The sequence below is a fragment of the Lepus europaeus genome, chromosome 18, assembly GCF_033115175.1.
Source record: "Lepus europaeus isolate LE1 chromosome 18, mLepTim1.pri, whole genome shotgun sequence".
Classification (NCBI taxonomy): Eukaryota; Metazoa; Chordata; class Mammalia; order Lagomorpha; family Leporidae; genus Lepus; species Lepus europaeus.
This window is the reverse complement of record NC_084844.1, coordinates 53,670,953-53,697,815: the sequence shown is the minus strand read 5'-3', so window position 1 is coordinate 53,697,815 and position 26,863 is coordinate 53,670,953. Positions and strand designations below refer to the sequence as shown.

Genomic DNA, 26,863 nt, shown 5'->3' with positions numbered 1-26,863 from the left:
CAGGTAAAGAGCTTCTTGCATGTTCCACTTCCCACACCATGGTTCAGTTTTGTGTTTCCTTTGCTTGGAGTAGGGTCAGGGTGTTGCTGGCAATCGTCAGATCTCCTGGGATGCTTGCCACGTGTTTGCGTGCTCTGTAACATGGCTTGTGCCTGGCCCATAAAACCATCTGGGTCCAGTGCCTTTGCCGGGAAGAGGGGATATTTTTTTTTCTAAAGGTTTTGCTCTTTTTAGCCTCTCTAGCATCTTTTGAAAGCATTCTGATCATTTGAGTCGTATAGAAGGTTTGGTTTTTATTAGCAAAGAATTAGAAATCATATATTCTTGCATTTAAAAAAAAAGTCTCTATGTATTCACTGCGCTTTTGTGTTTCTCTGGAAGCTGAGCATTTGTGTTGTCTCTCACTCTCAAATTAGGCTGGCTCATCTGCTTCCTATACACAAGCACGCACACACACACACACACGCACAGAGCCTGCGGTTGCTCACGTCACCCTGTTTCTTAGCTCATTAATTTCTGTTGCCACATGTATGTGCCTTCTCCCTGTTTTCCTTTGGTTTACTTCTTCTGGCCTCTTTTTTTTTTCCCCCTAAAATCTTCAATTGAATGTTTACTCCATTTATTGTTGTTCCTTTGGGTTTGGTAATGAAATAATGAAGGCTATGGCTTTTCCTCTAAGTATAATCCAGGCTGTATTTCGTTTATTTTAATGTGTTCTTCCTTGTTATTTTCTAAATATTGTGTAATTATAGTCTGAAATTCCCTTTTGACCTGAGATTATATAAGACAGCATTTTTCTTAAGTTTCCAAGTATTTGGGGGGTTGGGAGAATGAGGATCTTGTGGATTTTATTCTTTCATTATGAATATCTACTTTTATTACTTTTGGATCCAAGAGTGTGGCCTGGGGTTTTAATGCCTGTTGTCATTTATCGACAGTTCATTTGTGACCAACTTCTTAAATATCCCATGGTTTCTTGGCGAGAGATGCCATCTTTGTGGAATCTGCTGTTGGACACATCTAGTTCAGTCAGTCCTTTCAAATGGAATTATTCAGATCTGCTTTGTCTTTCCTTTTGTCTGTTCACCCATCCTAAAGCAGTGGCCTGAGGTTTTCTGCTGTTGCTTTGAGATCTTCCAGTATTTGTCTTTGATCCTTTCCAGTGCTGGGCTGTGTGATCGATACAGAGTCTTGAGTGTTCCTTCATGATGGGGAACGTGTGTCATTGGCCCCATGCTTTCTTGGCGTAGCTTTATGCCCGTCTGAGTAGACTGTCATCTGCCCCCTCGGCCTGCTCCCCATTGCCCCTGGAGTCCTGGCCTCCCCTCTTACACTGCCTGTCTTGTTGAGTGGGTATCATCAGAACATGGCCAGCTGCCTAAGGGCGTGGGTATGGACCAGGCCCCTAGCAGCTGGCCTTCTGGGATTCATTTCTTGTTGCTCCCCTAAGCCGTGGCAGTGAGGGCCTGCAGTGTGCCCGTTTTCTGTTTCCTCGGGATGTGCGTGCTCACCCTTATTCTGGAAGATGGAGCAGACTTGATGAGCCAGGGAGAAGGCGCCTGCCGCAGGCCCTCTGTTGAGTGTGGCTGTGCCGGCAGATGGCCTTGGACTTTCTCCTGCAAGCATTGGCAGGTGGGGTCCATCCCCAGCAAGGGAAAGGTTTTCCATGGAGTGGTCCCAGCAGGCCACACTCATTGCTTGCTCCCAGCCCTTGCCTTGCCAAATTACAGGTTGTGCATCTCTCTTTTTTTTAAAAGATTTATTTTATTTATTTGAAAGAGTTAGAGAGGGAGGTAGAGACAGACAGGTCTTCCATGCACTGGTTCAGTCCCTACATGGCTGCAACAGCTGAAGCTGCGCCGATCCAAAGCCAGGAGCCAGGAGCTTCTTCCGGGTCTCCCATGTAGGTACAAGGGCCCAAGGACTTGGGCCAACTTGTACTACTTTCCCAGGCCACAACAGAGAGCTGGATTGGAAATGGAGCAGCCAGGACTTGAACCAGTCCCCATATGGGATGCTGTAGTCACAGGTGGCAATCCCAGATTTTTTTTAATATTTGCATCTACTTATATAATGAGATATCTTGAGGATGGGACCCAGTCTACACAGAGAACTCATTGATGTTTTATTTACCCCTTATGCACAGAGCCTGTCAGTCATTTTCTGCAATATTTTTAGTGACTTTGCACTCAAAACAAGGCTTTATCATGTGTTTTTTTTTAAAGATTTATTTATTTGAAAGTCAAAGTTACACAAAGAGAGAAGGAGAGGCAGAGACAGAGAGAGGTCTTCCGTCTGTTGGTTCACTCCCCAACTGGCCGCAATGGCTGGAGCTGCACTGATCTGAAACCAGGAGCCAGGAGGTTCCTCTGGGTCTCCCAGGCGGGTGCAGGGACCCAAGGACTTGGGCCATCTTCTACTGCTTTCCCAGGCTGTAGCAGAGAGCTGGATTGGAAATGGAGCAGCCAGGACTCGAACCGGCGCCGATATGGGAATCTGGCACTGCAGGCGGCAGCTTTACCTGCTCCACCACAGCACCAGCCCCATGGGATGTCTTTTACTTGTGGTCTCATAGCAGCTCTCAATAAAGTTCAAATTTTAGAGTGGATTAGGGCTGCTCAACCAACCTAAACTATTCCAAAAAAAAAAGCCCCAGAAACACTTCTGGTCCTGAGCATTTTGCATAAGGGGCCAGTGGACTCCATAGAGAGCAGCTGCCCAGGGCTGCAGCTGATAAAACATGACCGTGGCAGTGGGCATCCCACAGCCTCACCTCCTGTCAAGCACAGTCTCTGTGCCCTCCAGTTCTAGAAAAAGCCTGTTCCCTGGGAGTTCAGCCGTCTGGGTGCTAAGGATCAGAGAAGTGCTTTCAACTCATGTCCAGCTGTGCCGACCCTGGGATGGCTGTGGCCGGCAGGAGTTCTCAGAAGCGGTGGGTGGAGGAGGCTGGGCTGCAGTGGCTGACCATCAGGGCACCCTGCACCGCATCTGAGTCTTGTCTCTGTCCCCGCAGTGAATGGATACCACGCATCAGGGACCCCAGCGCACCCTCCCGAGACTGCCCACATGAGTCTCCGAAAATCCGCTGGTGATTCCCAGGTAAGAGTCCTGTCCCTTTAAGGGAGGGAGATGTCCTTGCGGCTCCCCCAGGTCATGGGCGAAGGGTGGACCAGACAGACTAGAGAGAAGGCCCTCTGCCTGCAGGCTCCCTGTGGGGTGTGGCCATGCTGGCAATGACCATGAATGTTTTGGGTCCCAGGAGGAGTCCATTCAAGATGGGCACCGGGGGATCCAGGTGGCCACAGCTGGTGCTGCTCCCAAGGAGAGCGTGGTTGGTGCACCTGGGACTGTGAGAGGTTCTCCCATCAGGAGGAGGTTGGATCCTTGTGGCGTATTGGCTTTCTAGAAATTCCGGGTGGTCTGGAGGAGGGAGTGATGGATGCACTTGTCCTGGCAGAGGCCCAATTTCCACTCACCTGAAGTCCTGGGTGGCCCGGGACTCATATTGTCCTTCTCCTAATCCCAGACTGGGATTTAGTCAAACCTGATGACCTCCCTTGCTGTGCTAGCGTGGAGGCAGCCGTGAGGTGGGGAGAGCACGGGCGTATGTCAGATGGTTCCCGCTCAGCTTTCTCAGGCGACAGTGCACAGACATGTGGGTCCTGCCCGTGGTCCCTGGGGCCCAGGCTGGGGTAGGGACTTGCGTGCATTCGTGCTGTCACTCACAGGCCCGCCTGGGCCTCAGTACCAAGGCCTTCAGTTGCATTCAGCTGTGTCTGCAACACTGAAGATTAGCTTCCCCGTCACTTGCCAAGGAGATGCTCTCTGATGTGTGTACTCCTTTATTCATTTTATTTATTTGAAAGAAAAGTAGACAGACAGGTCTGCCATCCACTGGCTCACTCCCCAAATGCCCGTAACAGCTGGGACCAGGCCAAGATGATGCCAGGAACCTAGCACTCCATCCAGGTCTCCCACGGGGATGGCAGGGACCCAGGGACTTGAGCCATCGCTGTGGCCTCCCAGGGTCTGCATTAACAGGAAGCTCGAGTCAGAAGCTGGAACCAGGACTCGAGCCCAGGTGGTTCTAATATAGGATGCAGGTGTCCCGAGCAGAGTGTTAACCATTGTGCCAAATGGCTGTCCCCAAAGAGACGTTCTGAATGAAGCTTCCACCAGCCTTTTTTCAGAAAACAAAATGCCAGACCCCGAAAGTGATAATGGTGGTGAGGATGAAGATGACAACAATGATGACAGTAGCAGCTTATGCCGTGGCTTCTGTGTACCAGCTGCTGAAAGAGGTATCCTGTTAGTGATCTGTGGCTCTCAGCTTTACTTCTAGCAAGAATGTTAGTTTCGGGAACACCAAGTTGTTTTCTTAGGAGGCCGAACCGTGGGCTCAGATGACCCTGGTGGAGTTTGGACGTCCGTGTGGGTCAGAACCTCCTACAACTTAATGGACGTAGGAGTCCTCTTGGCTGGAGGCTCTGTGTTTCCAACCCAGCCTCCAGGCAAGGCTCATAGAGCTAGTCTGCAGGGATCAAGGCTCAGTCAACAGTGCGTAGCTGGTGTGTGTGTCCCCTTCCTTCCCTTGGCCATGGCACCCATCCTGAATCAACCGCGCGGAATCCGCAGAGAGCTCACGGTGCCTGTGGGAAATAAAACGGCTTTGTCACTGGACCCGAGAGCGCTTCTGAAGACGTCACCCTAACTCCTGCTGTAATCTAACAGCAAGCCAAGCTGGTGCTGCCCAGGCCATCCTCAGGAAGAGAAGTGCAAACAGCTCCCAACACCCCACCCTCAAATCCTCACTCCTCTGTGTTGGACCGTGACCTCCCTCTGCATCAACTTGTGGAACTTGAAAAACACACACTGGTGCACAGCTTACTTAGGTACATGTGCACCATGTACCTTTGACATGGGGACATCTGTCCCGCACCTGTTCTTGACCTACACTCAGGGATTCTGACTCAGGTGTACGGCTGTTCACGCTCTGGAGCGCTGGACCCAATCTGATTGGCGATGACGGATGGGTAAAGTGGATTACAGCGCTGGCCAGCCAGCCAGCCAGCCAGCCCTCTGATGTCGCCATTACAAAGCATTGTTCTGAAGAAAATGCAGTGATTGGGAGAAATGCTCACAGCATACCGTGAAACAGGAAGACACAAAACACAAGCTGGATGTATCGGCGGTTTCCTTGGGGAGAAGGGAGTCTGTCCTAAGGTGAAGAAAAGTGGGAGAAAAGTGAACCAGAGTCTTGGTTGTGGTTCTGTCTCAGTGGGGGGACATGTGACATCTGGAGATGCCATGGTCATCGGAATTGGGGAAGGTGCTGCTGGCATCCGGGGACATGGCACTCAACAAAGAGCTATCCCACTGGAGATCAAGCAAAACAAGCCCGACAAATCTTTGTGATCACAGCTAATTTATACTTCCTTTAGGCTGAAGCCAGGAGCCAAGAGCTTCATGCAGGTCTCCCACATGGGTGCAGGGATGCAAGCACGTGGACCATCCCCTGCTGCTTTCCCAAGCACATTAGCAGGGAGCTGGATGGGAAGCAGAACAGCCAGGACTTGAACCAGTGCCCAGCTGGGATGCCGGCGTCACAGGTGGTAGCTTAACCTGCTGTGCCACAACACCTCTTCCAGATATATAGAGTATTTTTATTAGAAAGCATAGACGCTAGGAGGGAGGTACTGGTGCTGGGGATTCAGGAAAGACCAGCTCCACGGCCCCGGCTCTAGGGAGGCAGTGACTGCGCCAAGCCCTTTGCTTTCTGGGGGATGTTCTAGAGAGTTGAGTCTCATCAAAAGAGAATAAAGAATGCAGGAAGTAGAGAGAACACATATGCATTTGGTCAGCAGCTGCCTGATTAATACAGTAGTGTGGGAATCTTTCAGGTGGTGAAGGGGTAAGCATTTCGTTACCAAAGCTCCTTTCTTTTTTCCATTTGTGAACCTACTGAGCTGGTTATCCAAAAAGGGCGTTAATGGCTAACCGTAGAAACAAGCTACAAAAATGATTGCGTGTTCACAGGAGAAGCCTGTCCACAAATATCCCCGAGCACAAGGAATCTTCAACAAGTTTGGAGAAAATGCATGCCACGAAAACACTGGGCATGGATTTCAAATGAGTTTTGCACCAGAACGAATTTGTCTTTTAATTCCATTTTCCACAAACTCTTTTGGAATCCCCTCATAGGATCAGCTGTCTTTGGCATGCAGAGTCATTGATTCGTGCCATCCTAGGTTATCAATTATATCTTTCCAGTTTTTATATATGTGCTGCCGAAGCGAGTCCTGTATCTTAATAGTTACACCTAAGGAACTGGCGCTGTGGTACAATGGGTTCAGCTGCAGCCTGCAGTGCTGAGCTCCCATACGGGTGCCAGTTTGGGTCCTGGGGCTGCTCCACTTCCAATCCAGCTCCCTGCTAATGCACCTGGGAAAGCAGTGGAAGATGGCCCGAGTGCTTGAGCCCCTGCAGCCATGTGGTAGACCCAGATGAAATTCCAGGCTTCTGGCTTTGACCTGGCTCAGCCCTGGCTGTTGTGGCCATTTGGGGCGTGAACCAGCAGATGGAAAATCTCTTTCCCTCTCTGTCTCTGTCTCTGTCTCTCTGTGTGTGTGTGTGTGTGTGTGTCTGTAATTCTGCTTTTCAAATAAGTAAAATCTAAAAAAACAAAGTTATATCTAATAATAATTAAAGCATTATTTTAATGTGAATGAATGCATGAGCAAATGAACACCAGCCCCGGTAGGGGTCAGGGTGCAGGTGGATAAAGTGGCTCACCAGAGGTTACAGGGACAGAACCCAGACACCCAGCACCAGCTCTGAACAGCTTTCTTGAAGCATCCTCATCAACATGGTTGAAATGTTGAGGTGGAGGGCACGGGCATGTTTCATTTTCATGGAAACTGGGACTGTGTCCCCACCAAGCACTGTCGTGGCTGAGACTGCTGGCCGGGTGCCCAGCTGTTCCTGCAGGTGCCTGCCCGCTCCTTTGCCCAGCGTGGGGGACCTGACCTGGATGGATAGGCACAGGTGGTGGTGGTGATCTGGTGCCACCCAGTGGAGGGTTTCAGTTCTGCAGCCTCAGGGCTGGTTGGAGGGAGGGCTCAAAGGCTAATTAATCCCCTAGTCTAGCCAGCGCTGCAAAAGCCAATTCTCATTGCTTCCTGCCCACGAGGACTCAATTGTTTTGGATTTCCGTGAACTTCCTCCCCCCCAGGAAGAGCATCTGTAGACACAAGAGAGAGGAAAGGGGCTGGGACAAAGGGCTTGGACACTGAAGGGACCCTTTGGAGAATGCAATGAAGGCAGAGAGATGTTAAATCTTCCACCACCTCCTCCTCCCCCTGTACTCTGATCACATCGGTTCTGTCGCGAGTTTGCAGTGTTTGCCGGGCACTGAGACCTAGGCGGACGCAGCCCCTGCGTTGGTGGAGGTCTCAGCTGGTGTGGGAGAAAGCAGGAGGTCAATGTGCAGGTGGTTTCGGCAGAGCTAAGAGCTGGAGGGAGTGCACACTCTGAGGACCTAGCCCTGTGGTGGGCGTGGTGAGGAAATGGCAGGAATGGACAAGAGAGAAGGGTGAGCTGCAGTTGTACGTGGCAGAGAGATGGGTCGAGGGAGTGGGGAACAACATTCTGGGGGAGGGAACAGCATACAGGGATGCCTGGGGATAGGAAGGAGAGTAAGGTTTTCTCTTTCTTTTATAAAAAATTTATTTTATTTATTTACTTATTTGAACGGCAGTTACAAAGAGAAAAGGAGAGAGAGAGCGGTCTTCCATCTGCTGGTTCACTCCCCAAATGGCCACAACAGCCAGGGCTAGGCCACGCCAAAGCCAGGAGCCTAGAACTCCATCCAGGTCTCCCTCGTGGGTGTAGGGACCCAAGCACTTGGACCATCTTCCGCTGCTTTCCCTGGATTGGAAGTGGAGCAGCCGGGGCTCAGACTGGCACTGGTATGGGATGCTGGTGTCACAGGCGTTGGGTTAAACCAGCACGCCACAACACCAGCCCCAAGAGCAAGGTTTTCAAGGAGCCCATAGAGGCCACCTACAGCTGTGACTTTAGTAAATAGGGAGGTGTGCAAAGGACTGGCTGGAGGAGTGTCGGAGTTTGATCCTGCAGCTCTGGGAAGCCACTCAGAGCTTTCACACAGCAGCACCTGCCTCGGGGAGGGACCAGGAGGTCGCCGCCACCCTTCACCCCTCCTCTGGGTGACAACAGAGCCCCAGGCTGGGACCAGGACACCAGGCAGAAATAAACGGAAGAGAATTGTCTGGAACCATGGGTTTCAGAATGTCTCTCAAAGGAGGAAGCTCTAGCCATGGTCTTCTTATCCCACTTAAGGAAACGCTAATCCAGTAGTGTCAATCTGTACATCAGATTATGTAGGTCAGAGCAGATGCAAATTCCCCAGTTGTCCCCCTAGTGCTGACTATGTCATCTTTTCTCCCCAATCCAAGATCCGCCCATTTCCCTCCTGGGTTTGTGGGTTGCTGTGCCTTTGAGTATTTTGCTGCCTTATTTTTAAAAAAGCACTTTGTTCTGTGGAGGGTTCTAGTCCAGTCACGGAATGGTGCCGGCATCCTTACATGCTAGAACATTTTTATAATCCCCCAATGAATGCCCAAAGCCTTAGGCAACCGCTCCTCTGCTTTCTGTGTCTATGCGTTTGTCTGTTCTATAGATTTCATACAATACATGCTCCTTCCACTAAGCATCATGCTTCTGAGGTGTGAGTGCTGGGCTTCATTCCTTTTCATGGCTGCGTACTATTCCCTTGTGTGGCTAGACCCTTCTGTCTGTATATGATCGCTATAGCCTCTCTTCTCCATGCTGCCTGCATTTTTTCTTGTCTTTCCTCATGTTGACGGTTTATCCAGAAGAGTCCATGTCAGTTGCGTTGTAGAAAGATCTGCATGCCTGACCCAGCTGTTTCCTCCTGCCCACACTCTGACGAGGCTGTTTTAGTGAGAATACCATGTAGGGCGTGTCGAGTGCTTCTTGTTGTGTGTTGTCAGCAAATGCCGACTCTGGGATTGCCTAAGACCCCTGGTTAGTTGGCACCGAATGGAATTAGACACAGCTAATAGACGCTCATCCTACTGGTGAGGCTGAGTGTGAGCTCTTGGCGAAGGTGGTGCCGACCAGAGTCCTCCTTTGCTGGGGGTATGTTCACCGCCCCCTGCCCCACCATGTAATTTGCCAAAAAAGTCTCCCGGGTTCCAGCGTGAGACCAGCTGAACACCCTGCTCCCTGGGCACCTGGGCATCCAGTACTTTGAATGCCTGTGATGATCCTGACCCGAATCCCGTTGTTACACTGGGGTCTACCAATAGCGGTTTTGTAAACCCCATGCACTGTTTTTATTGGCACCCTTCAGTCCTGAGCTGTGCCGGCCCCATCCCTGGGAGCTGCTCAGTTGTCATTAAGTCATTGTCATGCTCAGACTAGTCCTACTTCCGGCCTGCAGGAGCCCCTCTGAGCTGACTCAGCACCTTTGAACACTTCCGTGACCCCTGACCCAGTGACAGCCCAGGTTTAGTCTGCACGTGGAATGATCTATCTCTGCAAGGACCCTGTTTTTCTCTTTGTGGAGAACAGTATTTAGCAATCTGTTGGGAGCTAGAAAGTGTGGGGAATGGCGTCCCGTTCCCCCCAGGCCCTTCGGCGTGAGTGTGTGGGATGCATGTCTGTGTCACGTGTGCGTATGACATGTGTACATGGATGGGAAATTGGAGTAGCAGCAGGCAACAAATGCACCTCTGGGATGGTCTGAGACACCCTCCTCCCCGTCGCCGCCAGGGCAGCACTGGTTGGAATTGTAATCAGCCAGTAGGGCACTGAACCACACCCTCAATGCCACGATTTGTTGTCCGGCCCTGGCCCAGGTCACAGGGAAGAGGTGTGGCCTCCGTTCCCCCAGAGCCCTGTCCCTAGTGCTTCTGAGACACCCGTGCGTGGGTGACGGAGGTCTCTTGTCTCCCTTGCAAAGACACCTGGAGAAATAGATGTGCCAGGTCCAAACGTGGAGAGAGGGTGGGAGAGAGAAGAAGGCGTGGAAGCTGGGTGACTGCACGCATTCGCTTTGTAAGCTTCTGTCTTTGGGTCTGTAGAATGGCGAGGCACCCACTGAATGTGCTGGGGCTGTCTGAACTGGAGGACGATACTGGGCGCCTGGCCTGGTGCCTGTGTGGTCAGGAAGAGCTCACCAGGCAACACCCTTGCCGCTCTTGCTGCCTCCCAGTCGTCCCCTCGTCCCTGTCCCTATCACCTGCAGTAGCAGCGGGCTGGTCGCCCTCCCTGGTGGACTGCGGCCGGCTGTGCCAAAGGCATGGTGATCACGGTTACACAGGAGTGTCCGTGACTCCTACCGTCTTCAAATTCCTTAGCCAGGGTCTCGAGGCCAGGGATCATCTTCTTGCTTGAGAACCAGGTGATCTGGGAGGCTCCTCTGTGCCATCTGTGAGTTGACCTTACTTACGGGCCAAAGTAGGGGCCGTCCCTTAGAGTGAGACTGTCAGCAGGGCCTCCGTCACACTCCCTGTCCTGCCAGGTGGTCCCCAGGGTTGTGCTGGCCTAAGGGTGAGGGGCTACTGCTGGAGAAGCCCCTGTGTGCTTTTCTTGGCCCTTATCTCTAATCCCAACAATGAGAGGATGAGAGTGATCACGTGTCCTGGGACACACACACACACACAGAGGAAGCGGGATCTGGCCCCTTAGCAGGTGTCTGCTGCCCAAGCCATCGTGTGGCTCCAGACAGGTGACCCCCCAGCCCCGCTCAAGGGCCGCTGCTGTAATCCCTCCCAGGGAAGCAGACATTGTCCCCCGGGTCACAGGCTGCCTTGTGATCCGCGTGGCGTCTGCGCCTCTAGCAGCCTGAGGCTGGGACTTGGCCAGCTGCTGAGGACCAGTGGGCTCCCAGGTACCTGGGATTCTGGTTTTCTGGAAAGATGTCAAAAGGTAAGGGCAGACGCAATGGAAACCCCGTCCCAGCCCAGGGCTTTAGGAGAGCTGCAAGGCATGGAGACAACCAGGCTTCACCCCCAAGCAGTGCATGCTCCTTGTTTTCAGGGTTTCAGAAGAAGGTGTGCAGCCCTGGGTCCCCGTGCCAGGAGGTGCCATCCTCCTTAACCCTCTGCTCCCCAGTGACTTCCTCCATTCAGCCAAGCAAGCCGCCCCAGTTAAAGCGGTTACCAGCAGAGGGCAGCGAAGGGGTTAACTCCCCAGCTCACAGACTGGGAAAAGAGGAGGGAGCCTGGGGTTGGAACAAGTGCTCTGGGAGCCTGTGCAGCAGGCTGCCTCCGGTTCACCCTCAGCCGGGAGCCAGGCTCTCAGAGCATCGAGCTTGCTCGGGGTAGCCCTGCCTGCCCTGGCCCCAAATATGGTGACTTAGGAGTTAGTGGCAGACAGAGTGTCCCCAAAGCCCCCACCAGGCCCTCCGCCCTCGGGGAAGCCGATGGGGGGACAGGCACGTTCAACATGGAGAACACACTTGATGATGCTTCTCACCTCTCTCCCCAGAACCTGGGATCCTCATCGCCAAGCAAAAAGCAGAGCAAGGAAAATACCATCACGGTAAGTGACTGGAGTGGGTACCCCCCAGGCTGGATGGCAAACCAGGTGGGGCGGGGGGGGGGGGCATACTGGGCTGTTGCCACGGCAACTTGCACAAGCCCCGTGTGCACCCAGCCTGGACCTGGGAAAGTTCCCCAGCTCAGATCTGGCTGGAGTCTCCACCCATCCCCCCCTCTCCTCCCTCCTCCCCTCCGTCTGTCAATTTCACATGTCACTTTTTCTCCCATGGTGAACCAATGGAAGGAGGCTGGGTGGGCTGTGCAGGAGCCATTTTTTGCAGGGCACGTGTGGGAGTGGGTTGAAGGGGGTGGACTGTGCTCTGAGCCAGTGATGTGATGTGAAAATTATAGCCACGGCGGGGTGGCTTTTGTGCAGGGAAACTTCAGCAAGATGTCAAAGTTAAAAGCAAGAGAAAGCATCCTAAGAATAGAGTTCCTGGGAGTTAGTGACGGGTGGCAGGCAAGCTTCTGCCTCAAGTGGCCAACCTGCCTTCCAAGTCCCCAAGGTAGGGGCTCAGGAGAGGTGGGGGCTGGATATGGGTGCCCCCTCCAAGAGGGGAGACTTGGAGAGTCCCCTTGGCTCATGCAGCCAATGACTTACAGCTTTGAGGCGTGCATCCAGGGTTTGCTATTTTAGTCGAGAGCAGCAGAAATGCTGGTCACCCCCACAGATAAAACCAGGAGTGGGTGCCTTACCCACCCCAAGTCCCCCTGGCTGAAAATCTTGCTGTGGAGGAACAAGGGGGTTAAGCAGGCGGACCCCAGCCGTGGCTGTAAGTGCTGCTGCGTGTGTGTGTGTGTACGTGTGATAGGCACCAGCAGTGGCCCCGCAGGCTGTCGGAGGTGTCGATGGTAGACTCGACAGGCACGTGTGTTGTGATTGTGGACTTGGACTCTGAAGCCAGACATCAGTTCTGACCTTCAGTGGCCATGCAGCAGCCTCAGCATTCACATCTGCGGAATGGACACATGGGGGACGTCGGTGTCGTGGGAAGGGTGCAGGGGCTAAGTGGGTCCCCATGTGTACGCACTTAGCAGAGCCTGGCTCTAAAAACACACACACACACACGCGCGCGCGCGCGCGCGCGCGCGATCATCTCCTGTGTAAAGACAGGGAACTTGAGGCTCTGAGGGGCCCCTCTCCCAACGTCACCCCCCGCCTGGAAGCATCAGGCGTCAAACTCTAGGCCCCCTTGCTGCCGGCCATGCCCCTCTGGAGCTGGCTGGAGTAGTGTGGGTGGGTGACCCCTCTGGACCTGTGTGTGCCAGTGGAGTTTGTCTCTTGAGAGCTGGGCAGATGGTTCAGCCTGCTGGGGCAGCAGCAGCCTCCTTGTTATGAGAGGAGCTGGTGAAGGCAGGCAGGCCCCAGGCACAGACAGACCCCACCTCTGAATTGTCACAAGTGCCCTGGAAAGCTGGCTCAAGGCTGGAGCTCCCAGGAGTTTCCTGGATCAGGAGAAGGAAGAGACTCCATTCTGCTGCTTGTCTCCCTGCACTTGCCCCTTCCTCTGTACCCCATCCTCCTGAGCTCATGGCCACTGCAGTAGGGAGACGCTCAGAGGGAAGGGATGGGTCGTGAGCTTCCGTCTCCCTAGCACACGGGATGAGTGGAAAAGTATCATCCCATGCTGCCTGATCCCCCAGAGCAGAAGCTCTGAGGCCTGGGCAGCACAGGGTGGTGTGTCCGGGTCCAGGGGGCGGGCATGGGCAGAGCTCAGTTCTGAGGCTCTGTGCCCCAGGGTTGGTTTTGAAGGCTCAGGCACAGAGCTGACCTGGCAGCCTGGCTCAGCTCTCAGCTTTGCTGTCACCTGTGTAGGGCTGGCAGGGCTGTGAGATTGGGAGTGACAGCACCGTGGCAGCTCGCGGCCCGGGTGAGACGTGTCAAGATTGGGCGGATTCCAGAAAAGATGACATCAGGGCCACCTGGTCACATCTCGTGGCTTCCTAGTATAGCCAGTCTGAAGCCCCGGAGCCCTGCTGGGAGCCTGGAGGCGGGTGCATACCTTTGGGGGTCTTTTCTTCTCTGCTCCCAGGAGCCCCTAGTCCTGGCTTTTCCTCTCCCACACCTCTCCCAGAGCAGTGTCCCTGCAGGAGAAAAGCCAAGGCCAGCTTGGCTGCAGCCCATGGTTGTCAAACCGGCTTCCTCCGTGCTGCCTACAGGCCGGGCAAGGGAGGAGCCTCCCCCAGGGCCAGGAGCCACGGGGAGTCCCGCTGCATTCAGCGGCTCTCACACCTGTGGCCAGGTGCCTTGCTGGCTGCTGCTGTCCCCTTGGCTAGGCCCCCCCCCCCCCACTCCCGAGAGCCCTTGTGGCCTGGTAGGCACTTCACCTGCTCGGTGGACACCCCAGCGGGGGTGCAGGGCCAGCTGTTCACTGGAGTTGTTCCCTGTTTACTTGAGGGATGGAGAGAAGAGAGTTGATCCAAGAGCAAGGATGCAGCTGGCTGACGCTGCTGAGCCCAAGGGAGGTCGCAGTGGGAGTGGCTGCTGGCACTTGCCCTGAACAGTGCATTCTGGGAGGCATCCTCTCCTTCCTGAGCCCCTGCCATGGAGGGGATGTTGGAAGAACGTTGTGTTGAGTTAGGAGCCCAGCCTCTGGCTCCACTGTTACACACATGCTGTGTGCTGTTGCCTAAGTTACTTAACCTCTCTGTGCCTCAGTGCCTTCATCTGTAGGATGGTGATGCTAACAGCGCCTGTCTGACAGAGCTGCCATGAGGCATGCCATGGTATCGTACGTGGAACGGTGGCTGGCCTGTTGTTAGCCGTGGCTGGACAGGAAGTGGCTCCTGCAGCCGTACCCTGTGTCTACAGGCGCAGCATGGGATGGAGGTGCTTGAGAGAAGACAAGCTCTTTTGCAGAGGTATACCTGGACCCCGAGGCTAACTGCCTGGACAATGTCGCCCACGAGGGGACAGAGACCCACCTGTGGAGGTTTCCATGGAGACAGGCCAGTCCCACCTCCTCTATCCCACCCCACCCAGGCTGGGAGCTCTGCTGGCTGGAGCCGTGGGGTCCTCCCTGCTTATTCCTCAGGGGCACAGGAGCCTCGACTGTCAAGTCTGGAGGTTGTAGGAGGACAGCCCAAGGGCGACTGTGATGGCCCTGGAGTTAGGAAGCCAGCTCTGGACCCTGCCTCCCCACATCGTAGCCACAGGGTAGTCGGCGAGAGCCTTGCTTTCCCCTGGCCTGGTTCTTTGTGCATCCCATGAATTCTACCGGGGCATGGCAGACGTACATTTCAACTCCCATTGCTTCTGCATCTCCGCACACCACGCGGCTCTCACCATCCCACCCGCTGCCCCAGCCGTGTTCTCTCCAGAACCGGCGATTTCTCCCGCATCTCCCCCTCTGCCCCCACCCCTACATGGGGTCCTCCACCTCGGCACTGTTGGCTTTGGGATCCAATAGCTCTGTTGTGGGAGGCGTGCGGGGCCTTCCAGGGTGCTTATCGGCATCTCTGGCCTCTACCCGCTGGATACCAGGAGACACCCACCCCCAGAACCCCAGATGTGAGGGCGGGCGCAGAACTGCCCCAAGATGAGAGTCGCCGGCTCAACTTCATGGCTCTGCTCAGCCTGCAAAGTGCCCCAGTTCATCTCCTCACTCCCTCTTTCCTACATTGCTCCCCAGGTCCCTATTGGGCCTCCCCTGGTGGCCATGGCCATGCTGTCCCCCAGTGTACAATGCAGCAGCCCAGCCCTGTCAGCTCTCGCTAGACAGCCCCCTGGGCACACGTGCGAGGCCCTCTGTCACTCAGTTTTGTCCACTCCCTGACTCTGGCCAAGCTGATAGAACCACGGGTGTATCCCGTCTCCCTGCTCAGGCCCTGCTCTTGCTCCCTAAGGATCCTGCTCTCCCTTCAGGGTTCCTGCCCTGAATCCCTGGCCCATTCTGCAGCCTCAGCACCACCTACCTGCTTGATACAGTGCCAGAGTCAGCCCCAAGTCTCCCAGTGACTTCCTTATCCAGCCGCTGGGGACCAACGCTATGGCTTCTGTCTCTGGGCTCCAGACACAGAGAAGCATCTACTAAGTACCCACTGTGTACCCCAGAAACCACAGGGAAAAGATGCTGTCTGCCCCTCATGGTCGGGCCATTGGCAGGGAAGAGAAATGTTAACCAGACCACCGCAGGAACTGTCGTCACAAATGTCCACGTGCAGATGGCTGGGAAGGCGGAGCATGGTGCAGGGCACCAGCAGCCATTCAACAAACACTTAAAGGGAAGTGGATGGGCGGATGGAACATCGAACAGCATCATGGTTGAGGGCTCTGGAGTCGAATACTGAATTTCTGTGATCCTCGGTATCCTTGGTTAACACGTGGCCAGTGTCCCCCCCACCCCCGGTGGGGTTGCCAGGCCAGTGGGATGAGAATGCATACCAAGTTCTGGGCTGGGGGCCTCAGCTAAGGCCCCGGGGACCCCCTCAGTGCTGTATCTCCCCAGAGGCTGGCAGGGTGCAGTTCTCCAGATGGCCACCAGGGGCTGCAGGGCCCTGAAGGTTTGGGGGAAGACCCTGTGGGTGGGCTGGGAGTGAGAACTCCCCAAACCCAAGTTGACCCAGGCAGTGATGGGTGGACTGGGTCCCCTGGCCAGTCCATCCGAGGACTCATGTCCTCACAGAGTGGCAGAAGCGGCAAGATGAGTCCTGACCTTCCTTCACTCCTGTGCCCCAACCCAGAGAGCTGTCCTGTGCTGGTGCGTGCCTCTCCCCTCCTAAAACTATGGCTCTTCCAGTCTCCAGAGCAGATGCCCATCTGGAACCAGGGCTCTGCGGCTGCTTCATTGAAGCCTTTGGGAGGTGCCCTGGTCCCCAGGCCATCAGCATCACCTGGGAGCTCAGGTGAGCTCCAGCCACCTGGGTTTCTAACAAGCCCTCCAGGTGACTCAAAGGCTCCCCTCCTGTCTCAACCCACTGCTGGCCAAGCCATGCCTCCTCCTGGCACGGTCAAGTTCTTGACTCCTGGCCCAGTCAAGTTCTTCCTCCCTGGCCCCGTGCAGTCTGGGGGAGGAGAGATGAAGGAGGAGGGTGTGGCTTACACCTGCCATGAGCATAGTCAGCCCTCCATAACCATGGGCTCTGTGTCCAGGATTTGACCGGCTGTGGATTGAAAATACCATCCCACCCCTCAATAGCAACAACAAAAAGACTTTTATCTGTATTAAACATGGATAGACCCTTTTTCCCTGGTCCTTATTCTCTCACAGGATGGTATATTTACGTAGCATCTGCATTGTGTTAGGTATCCTCAGGAACCCAGGGAGGATTTACCCTATACCCAGAGTGTGAGTAGCTCAGGTGCAGCAGGTTCTACACCGCTTTATAATCGAGGACCTGAGTGTCTGTGGATTTGGGGACCCACAGGGGTCCTGGAACCAATGCCCCCCGTGGGCTCTGAGGGTCCACTGGCCCATGGCTCTGCTGGTTGCACGTAGTTCACTTCACTATCGTGGTGACTGTGTCGCTACCTTGGACTGCAGTGCTCACGGGCTGCATTATTAAGCGAAGGAGAGCAGGGTGTGATCACCACTGTTTGTTGTCACTGGACCAGCTGGAACCCAAACAAGGGGTTGTATGTGACTTTGAAATCCACCCCACACGCCTGGGAGTGTGAGAGAGACAGAGAGAGGGAGATGGAGCTCTTATGTGGTCATTTGCTCTCCCAAATGCCTGTGGCCGCCGGGGCTGGGCGGTGGACCTGGAAACTCAGTCCAGATCTCCCCTCTCCCCACCCCAACCACTGGAGCCGTCACTGCAGCCTCCCAGGGTGCGCATGGGTAAGAAGCTGCAGTCAGGAGCGGGAGCCCGGCTTGAACTCAGATCCTCCCATGTGGAATGCAAATGACTCAGCCTGTGTCTCACCTGCGAGGCCGAGCACCTGTGAAGGTGGCTTGCCTCTGGACACATTGGGGGGTCACCCCCGAAACCAGGGTCTGGGGAAACCATTGCCCGAGGCTGGGCACTGAGGGGATCTCTGGGTCTCTTTTCCAGCTGTGGCCACTGTGGGCCATGCTGGCCTGGGTGGCCCAGAATTGCGGGCGTTGGGAGAGAACTGCAGCCCAGAGGCTCTCTTGGGCCCCAGCTTGAGCCCAGCGGAGTGCAGAGCTGTCCATCTCCAGAGTTCTCTCTGGTCATCCCTGCCCCAGTCCGTCCCTCCAGGCTGGTCCCTGCTCTCCCTCCCACCACCCTCCCTCCCCTAGAAGGGACCCTTCTTTTACCCAGGACAGCCTGTGCCCTGGGTACCATGAGGCTCCCATGGACCGGGAACCACCCTCAGGCCCCTAAACCTTGAGTTCAATGCCAACCCACCAAATGGGGCCACTTCATTGAACAATGCCAGCATGTAGCAACACCGGGTGCCCCATCCTGGCCTGACAGCAGTTGGAGAGAGCGGCTGTGAGGGGGCCCCTGGGACGGAGCTCCATGCACCTGCCCCTGTCCAAAACAGAGGCTGATTCCCCTCCCCACCCCCGACGCGTGTGTCCTGCCTACATCAGCGCTGGAGTTCTGTGCCCATGTCTGGGGTTTCTTCCTTGCCCTTCCCCATACCATCCGAGGTCTCCCACGGGTGCATGGGCTGCAGGCAGCGGGGCAAAGGTGCACAGAGCTCAGGCCCTGCTCTACAGACCAGGAGAAGAGCAGGGGCTCAAAGCCACGTGAGCAGGAGCCACGGCAGATCCACCTCCTTAGAGCGGCTGGGGCAGCCATGGGGCATCACAAGGCGGCTCAAATACCCCAGACCTCGCTGCACTGCCTGCTCCTTGGCCACGGCCAGCCCCAGGTGTGCACCCTGGGTGAGGATGTGAAGCTGTGGTGGTCCTGTCGTACCTGTGAGATCAGATGCACCAAGGAGCCTCGTGACCTCTGACCTCCACCCACACAGTATCTTCCCTTGGAAGCAAAATGTTATCAACTTCTAAGCAGGATGCTGTACATAAATAACCAAATGTGTCTGTAGCATTATAACCCAAATGGTACCCTCCTATAATTCTGTTCTACAGCTTGTCTTTTCTGCCCATTTAACAGAGTACCTTGGCACACTCCCCTTATTAATCTATAAGAACTTTCTCACCGTGTCCTTCCCTGTGGATCTGATTTCCAGGGGCGTCTGTCTCGAACTTTGCATCACCATTCCTACCAGCAATGGGCGGTGGGGTTGTGGTCCAGCCTTTTGCGGCTGTAGATGGTCGTGCCACACACGTGTGCAGCTACCGCTGCAGGGTGCACCTGCAGAAGCGCCATTGCTGGGGCCTAGGGTGCAGAGGTTTGCAGCTGTGAGGTTGCCCTGGTTCCCAGCCCCCGGCATGGGGGTGCGTGCCCATGGCCCTCATTTGCAGTGCTGGCCACTGGAGCATCCGAGTATCCCATTGTGTGTCCTATCGAGCTGGCCCTACAGGGAGGTCTCTGTCATGCTGGGTCCAGGGAACCCAGCCTTTCTCACTCCTCCTAATCCCCCAGTGAAGTTGTTTTTTCCTGTTCTGTGCTGCACAGATAAACTGCGTGACCTTCCCTCACCCGGACACGATGCCGGAGCAGCAGCTGCTGAAGCCGACCGAGTGGAGCTACTGTGACTACTTCTGGGTAAGCCCTGCCTCAGTGCCCCCCACCCTGTGGCCCTGAGGACCAGGAGTGGGCACCCAGGAGGGGCCCTGGCTCTTCAAGCTGAGGGTCTCCTCCTATCAGAGCACGCGAGACCAGTGGTCAATTTGGGAACCATGGCAAGAACTGAAGACCGTCTCAAGGTCCAGACCATGGCCTGAATGGAGCGAGTTATCAGAGCGGAAGCTGGGCCAGGAGGCGGGGTAGCCGTGGGGTGTGACTTCCCAGCTCGGGGAAGGTGGGAGACCACAGTCAGCCTCTGTGCGTGGTCTGGGCTTCACACCGGCTCCGCCACTGCTCAGACTTGGGACTGAGCCTCACCGTTCCCATCCAGGTCACAAGGAGGCTGGGGCCGGGGATCTCTGGAGAGCTCTGGCTTTGGTCATTCTCGGGCCCCAGGCTTTCTGCAGATTGTTTCACAGACACGGAGTTTCAGTTTTGCAAGGTGACAGGCCTGTAAGTGGATGGTGGTATTGGATGCACCACGGTGTGAGTGAATTTAATGCCACCAAACTGAACACTTGCAGCTTCTGAAAATGGTGAATTTGTGTCTGTGTGTCTTACCGCAGTTAAAATACATGCATAGATTTGTGAAAACATTGACTGTTTGTTTGAAAGACGAAGTGACAGAGGGAGGGATGGAGGGTGGAAGAGAAAGAGAGCTATCTTCCTTCTACTGGCTCACCCCCCAAAAGACTACAACAGCCAAGGCTGGGCCAGGCCAAAGCCAGGACCCAGGAACTCCATCCAGGTTTCCCATGTGGATGGCAGGGACCCAAGCACTTGGACCATCTTCTGCTGCTGTCCCGGGTGCATTAGCAGGAGCTGGATCTAAAGCAGAGCACTCAGGACATGAACCAACACTCTGATATGGGATGCCCACATTGTAGACAGTGGCTTAACCCGCTATGCCACAACGTTCACCCCAGATTTTTCAAAAGGTGTGCAGAATCCTGAATCTCAGAAACTCTAGGAATCATTGAGTGTTTACATTTTCTTTATTTTTTTAAAGGAAGATTTATTTATTTATTTGAGAGGCAGAGTTACAGCCAGAGAGAGGTAGAGGTAGAAACAGAGAGAGGGGTCTTCCATCTGCTGGCTCACTTCACAAATGGCCACAGTGGCAGAGCTGAACCGATCCAAAGCCAGGAGCTTTATCCTGGTCTCCCACGAGGGTACAGGGGCCCAGGCACTAGGGCCATCTTCCACTGATTTCCCAGGCACATTAGCAGGGAGCTGGATCAGAAGAGGAACAGCCAGGACTCAAAACTGGCGCCCACATGGGATGCTGGCACTGCAGGCGGCAGTTTTACTCACTACGCCACAGCGCCAACCCGTGTTCACACTTTAAGTCAGCAATGACCTTCAAGATTGAGACCCCTCCTTGTGGAATCAGATGCAGTGTTTGCCCAGCCTTGTGCATTGCCCACTTCAGGAAGAAGTCTGTAAACACCCTGAGGAACAAGAAGCAAAGACTAGTTGTCACCACCGTGCAAAATCGATCATCCATCCTTTTCTGGTTTCTTTCTCCAAATCCTTCCCATTTCAGCAGATGTCCGTTCAGTGGTTCCTGCGGCTCCCCAAGTAGACACGGTGCCTTTCGGCCCTGCTGTGTGGCTTCCAGGACGAGATCTGTGTAGAGGTTCCCTAAATAATGTCAGAAGCCCTGGCTTGGGCATAGACAGACCTGGGGAGGGGACCCAGAGACCGAGCAGGAACCAGAGTGTGGAAACTGAAACTTGTAGGCCCTGATAAGGATGTTGGAGTTTATGCTGTTTGCAAGAGGAGGCTGTTGGAGCCCCCAATCCACCCACCCACCACATTTATTTGGAAGGCAGAGAGACAGAGGTCTTCCATCCACTGGTTCATTCCCCAAATGCCTGCAGCCGCCAGGGCTGAACTAGGCCAAAACCAAGAGTCCAGACCGACATCTGGGTCTCCAGCATCTCCCATGTGGGTGGCAGGAACCCAAGCACCTTTGGCAGGGCTGTCTGTTGCTATTTCCCAAGTGAATTAGCAGGAAGCTGAATTGGAAATGGAACAGCCAGGACGCAAGCCGGCACTCCTGTAGAGGCTGACCGCATCCCAAGTAGCACTTTAACCCACTGCACCACACCACCCACCCCTGGGGGGAGGATTTTAAGCAAAAGTAGGGTGGGCTGTGGTTTCTGTGTGTCATGCATGCGGGTGTATAAGCTGAAAGGGGGGTGAATAAAGACGGGAAGGATGGTGGCAGCCACAGAGATCAGAGACGTAGCTGGATTAGGAAGTCAGCCCTGGAAGAGGGCACAGCAGGTGCAACATTCCAGGGAGCGTGGTGTGAGCCCCAGGTAATGGGGCAGATCAGCGTGCAGAGGCTTGGAGGAGCCGTGGCAGCTGGAGGGAGCATTCGGTCCCATGCCCTGGACACAGCATCCGAGCGAGTGACGCTTGTGAGTTCTCGTCTTCATTCCGCTCCCCTGGAGACTCTCATGCTCACTCGGAGCTTTTCATCTCCTGGCCACCAAGGCCTTGTCCTTAAATAGAACTTCCTGTCTCCTGACACCATCATTAAGGCTCGTGCCCTTCTGGCTGCTTCTCCCTGGAGACGGTGAATCACAGAGCCTGTCAGGTTCGAAGGGAGGCAAACCTGGGCTCAGTGTTTCCAGTGGGGTTTCCTTTTGCTTTTTCAACAAAATGGGGTGTTCACAGAGTGGCACGCACCCATCTTCGTTGTGCACGGAGAATCTTAGACAGCGAGAGCATGGAGTCATCTCACTGTCACAGCGTTAGCCGTGTGTCCTGAGAAGGGACCCTGTGACAGACGGAAGTGGGGTTGGGCCGGGACACCCTCCATCTGCTTGACAGTGGTTAGCGGGATTTCTTCAAGGGCCCCTTTCTTTTCCTTTTGCCCACATGTCTGGTCTAGAGGGGGCTCAGGGATGCAGCCCAGCCCTGTTTCCAAGGGTGGGCAACACAGCCCAGGACGTGACCCTGTCACCCATGGCTGAACTGAGCTGAGAGCCTGGGTCTTGGCGGGCGCTGGGACAGAGGGCTCACCGTGCCCTCTCTGTGACATCAAAGCCTATTCCTCCCTCTTCCATGGAGGCTCAGAGCATTTGACCCTGGACTCCTGCTGGGGAAGGCCGTGATGGGGGAGAACACTTGTAGGTGGTGGCGATGGCGGCCAGGGGCTGGTGCGGCTCTGGGAGCTGACTCTCCAGCAGGTGGATGCCAGAATGGATGTCCCGGGGGGGAAGGCCATGCTGTGGGTGCCAGGCAGGAGGTGGGGTGCAAAAGGAGTATGCAGGCGTGCTTGAGGAAGTGCAGGAAACAACAAAAATAATTTAATTTGAAACTTTAAGAATTGGTGCTTGAAAAACAAATTGGGTTCTAAATTTCTATTTTGTTAACTTGGCCATCTTCCCCAGATCTCAATATATTTGTTTGTTTGTTTGTTTATTTATTTATGACAGGCAGAGTTAGACAGTGAGAGAGAGAGACAGAGAGAAAGGTCTTCTCTCCATTGGTTCACCCACCAGATGGCCACTACAGCTGGTGTGCTGTGCTGATCCGAAGCCAGGAGCCAGGTGCTTCCTCCTGGTCTCCCATGCAGGTGCAGGGCCCAAGCACTTGGGCCATCCTCCACTGCCTTCCTGGGCCACAGCAGAGAGCTGGACTGGAAGAGGAGCAACCGGGACAGAATCCGGCGCCCCGATGGGGACTAGAACCTGGGGTTCCAGTGCCACAGGCAGAGGATTAGCCTAGCAAGCCGCAGCGCCGGCTGTTTATTTTTAAGTAGCTAACAGTGGACGCTGCTTGTTGAGTGCTTATGGTGTGCTGGGCCTGGTGCTAAGCCACTCGCATATGTGTGTCATTCATCCCGAAATGAGGGTAGAAGGCCAGTGCCATGGTGGTCCCCATTGTGCAGCTTGGAAGCAAACAAAGGCCTGGCCCGGGGTTACCCAGCTAGGAATTAAGTGCTGGCCCCAGCCTCTTCCACCCTGGCTTCCCTCCCGGCCAGGTTCTCCCCCTAGGGCCGCCACTAGGACTGTTGGATTTTCTGTACTGGAACCATCTCTGTAGGTGTATGGGAAGAAGTTACTGCCGCAGTAGCAAGTACAAGAAGCTGGTGGGCAGCCGGCGCCGTGGCTCAACAGGCTAATCCTCCGCCTTGCAGCGCTGGCACACTGGGTTCTAGTCCCGGTCGGGGCACCGATCCTGTCCCGGTTGCCCCTCTTCCAGTCCAGCTCTCTGCTGTGGCCCGGGAATGCAGTGGAGGATGGCCCAAGTGCTTGGGCCCTGCACCCCATGGGAGACCAGGATAAACACCTGGCTCCTGCCTTTGGATCAGCGCAGCGCGCCGGCCGCAATGGCCATTGCAGGGTGAACCAATGGCAAAGGAAGACCTTTCTCTCTGTCTGTCTCTCTCACTATCCACTCTGCCTGTCAAAAATAAAAAAATTAAAAAAAAAAAAAAAAAGGAGCTGGTGGGAGAGAGGATGGTGCCCATGGCCACCCACAGGCTGTCCCAGCATAGAGGCAGAGCCCCAAGATTCCCCAAAGGGCCAAGCCAGGCGCAGCAGCCCCCTGGCTGGGGTGTTCTGGGCTACTGGGGTTCACCTCCTGTGCCTTGGTCACACGCCCTTCTTCCCCGTTGTCCCCCAGTGGGGAGAGCTAAGGAGTACATCGATCTCAGTCTGCCTGTGTTACTGTAACAGAACCCGGGGGCTCGGTGATTCGTAATGACCTGGGATTTGCTTGGGTTGTGGCTGAGAATTCCACGCGAAGATGCTGGGGTCAGCTGACGGCCTTCTTACTGCATCAGCCCCTGAGAGGGGGCCAGCGAGGGCCTACCGTGGTTTTGTGAGAAATCCACTCCCGGGATTGCCATGTTAATCCACTCAGGAGGCACCAGCATTGCAGCAACTAAAAAAATCCCATAGGGACGCTGGTTCAAGTCCCAGCTGCTCCACTTCCAATGCAGCTCTCTGCTATAGCCTGGGAAAGCCGTGGAGGATGGCCCAAGTGCATGGGAGACCTGGAAGAAGCTGCTGGCTCTGGCTTCAGATGGGCCCAGCTCCTGCCGTTGTGGCCCTTTGGGGAGTGAATCAGTGGATGGAAGATCTTTCTCTGTTTCTCTCTCTCTCTCTCCATTCAAATAAATAAATCTTATTTTAAAAATCCACTCGTGAGAGCCAAGTCCTCATGACCGACGCCTCTCTAGGGCCCCGCCTCTCAATGCTGCTGCCTGGAGGATTGAGGTTCTGGTACAGAAGCTTAGGGTGGCAGGGACTGTTCCAACCCTGGCCGCTTCACACAGCACCCACTGTGGGACGGACGGGGACCCCTGCTGTGGGGCAGCTGGGGGCGGGGCTGCCAGGTGCAGCTGGTTCTCCGTGGGTGCACGCCTCTCCCCTACATCCCCTGGACTCCTGTGCTTCTGTCTCCCTCGCAGGCTGATAAGAAGGACCCCCAAGGCAACGGCACCGTGGCTGGGTTTGAGCTACTGCTTCAGAAGCAACTAAAGGGCAAGCAGATGCAGAAGGAGATGTCCGAGTTCATCCGGGAAAGGTGATGCGGCGGCCCCTCCCGGCCCCACCCAGCCTCGTGGGAGCATGAGACTCAGGGCTCTGGGGCAGAGCTGGCCCACGGATGTGTGGCTTTGCCCTGTGTCGTATATTGAAATACTCAGACCAACGTGTTTTTCTAATTGGTAGATTTTACTTTAAAATCTGGGTAACTGAGAAAGCAGAAGGGTTGGCGGGATGGCCGACTCATCCCTCACACAGCAGCAGCTGGAGCTGCGTGGTGGCTGCCCCTGGACAGGAGCCACGCGTTGCACTTTGCCACAGTCCCCACCACTCCCAACTGTCTCCTACCTATATAGACTGTGCGACCCCATTTTTTACCTCATCTCATTGGAAGCACTGTCCCTTTCCATAATCCAAAGGGAATGTTTCGTTTCAATTCGACTTGGAGCCAAAACTGTGTCCCCCAGGCCAGGGGACACAGAACTCCCCACTCCCACCCCTTCCACCCCTGCCTTCAGAGGTTAGGACAGAGTTTGCCTAAGGCGCATGGGAAACAGAGCTGGAGAAGCAGTATAGTCAAAATGGACAGAAGTAGGGAAAGTTACAAAGAGGAAGAGATACCCTCCCTGTCTCTCCAAGTTCTGAGACTCTCAAGCACCCAGACATACACACACCCAAGTACATACACCTCCACATGTGTGGCACACACGCACCTTCATACCTGCACATACGCTCCACACATGCACAAACCCATACCCACACGGGTACACATGTATACACGTGCACATATCACCCTGCGTGTGCATACATGTGTGTGAACACACACCTGCACACATTGCCTTGTGTGCATACATGCATGTACACACATGTGAACAGACACCTGCACGCACAACATCACATGTGCACATACACACAGGTTTCCAAGTGGCATTTCCAAGGCATGTTGGAGATATTTGTAGTAAATGACAGCATCTTTTTTAAATATTTCTTTTTTTATTAAAACCACAATAATCGAATAATAATGCTTTGGCATTTTAAAGAAGTCCCTTTCGCTGGGAGACCTATTTCCTATTTGTGTAACCCAATCTTCATTTTATGACCCATTAAACCAGGTTGCCTGGCTCAGGTGTGAGAAAACAAAAGCGTAAGACAGGCGGAGGGGAAGAGGGCTGTAAAAGGCAGAGGCTGGCCAGGCTGTGGTTTCTGTTTCCAAAGCAGCACGTGGAATCTGCCACTGCAGAGCCCTTGTGGTCTTCCCTGAGGACACACAGACCCCCGTCACTTCTCCCAGTCCAACCTGGGCTCCGCTAGGGCGGGCCAAGGGGCAGACATGGAGTGTGTGTGTGGCTAGGGGACAGACCCTGGGCTGCTGTGGCCATGGCTTAGGGAAGCAGAGCATGGTGGAGGAGGAGCTGCAGGTGCTGGAGTTGGATCTGCTTCCTAGAGAGATCTCTTGGTCACTGTCTGCAGGTGCAGGCTGGCAGTCCCCACAGTCCCACCAGCAGGAGGGGAGAGGAAGTGACAGGTCAGTCGGCCTAGGTCAGAGGTCGCAGGGACAGGCGAGAGGAGGAGCGGAGAGCAAGGCCATGCGAGGAGGAACCGGAGTGAGCATCTTGATGCCAATTGATGCAGTAGTTATTACCCAGAGCACCTCCACCAGACTGAGTCAGTACTGCTGACGGCCCCAGTGTCAGGGGCTCTTCTCTGGGGCCGGCTGCAAGTGTCGTGAGCTCAGCTCCCATCTCCTACCGCAGCCCAGGGGTCAGCTTAGGCGGACAACGATAGTTTGACAACACACTTGACATGGCTGTGCCGGGTGATCTAGAAGGTTCTACCCGCTGGAGGCCACAGCCAAGGCAGCTGCCCTCTCCTGGGAGATGGACACGAGCTGCAGCTCTGGATGCTGCCTGGTTTCCATGGAAACACTGGTCCCCTATGGGCTTAACGAAGATGTGGGGGTTGGGGGAGACACCAGGGAGAGGTTCTGCTCCTGCTTCTGAGGGTCAAGGCTGTCGGGGAGGTTCTGTTATATTGGAGGGGGTCCCTAAACCCAGAGTTCTGGGGCTGGGAGGGAGAGGGAGCCACACAGCATGTCCCTGATGGTCCATCACAAACTGTGTTCATTCACTGAAGGGCCGTCACATGTCCTACCCTGGGCCA

At 54.8% G+C, this 26,863-nt stretch overlaps 1 protein-coding gene across 4 annotated transcripts in view; it reads left to right on the top strand.

Moving 5' to 3' along the window:
- The window catches only part of GAS7 (growth arrest specific 7), a 238,943-nt gene that overhangs the window by 192,692 nt on the left and 19,388 nt on the right, over nucleotides 1–26,863 (top strand). For all 4 annotated transcript variants that reach the window (XM_062216544.1, XM_062216547.1, XM_062216546.1 and 1 more), the window contains exons 4-7: nucleotides 3,014–3,099; nucleotides 11,536–11,589; nucleotides 19,083–19,172; nucleotides 24,628–24,743. In XM_062216544.1, coding sequence (XP_062072528.1) covers nucleotides 3,014–3,099; nucleotides 11,536–11,589; nucleotides 19,083–19,172; nucleotides 24,628–24,743 — 346 coding nt within the window. The remainder of the gene's footprint in view (nucleotides 1–3,013; nucleotides 3,100–11,535; nucleotides 11,590–19,082; nucleotides 19,173–24,627; nucleotides 24,744–26,863) is intronic.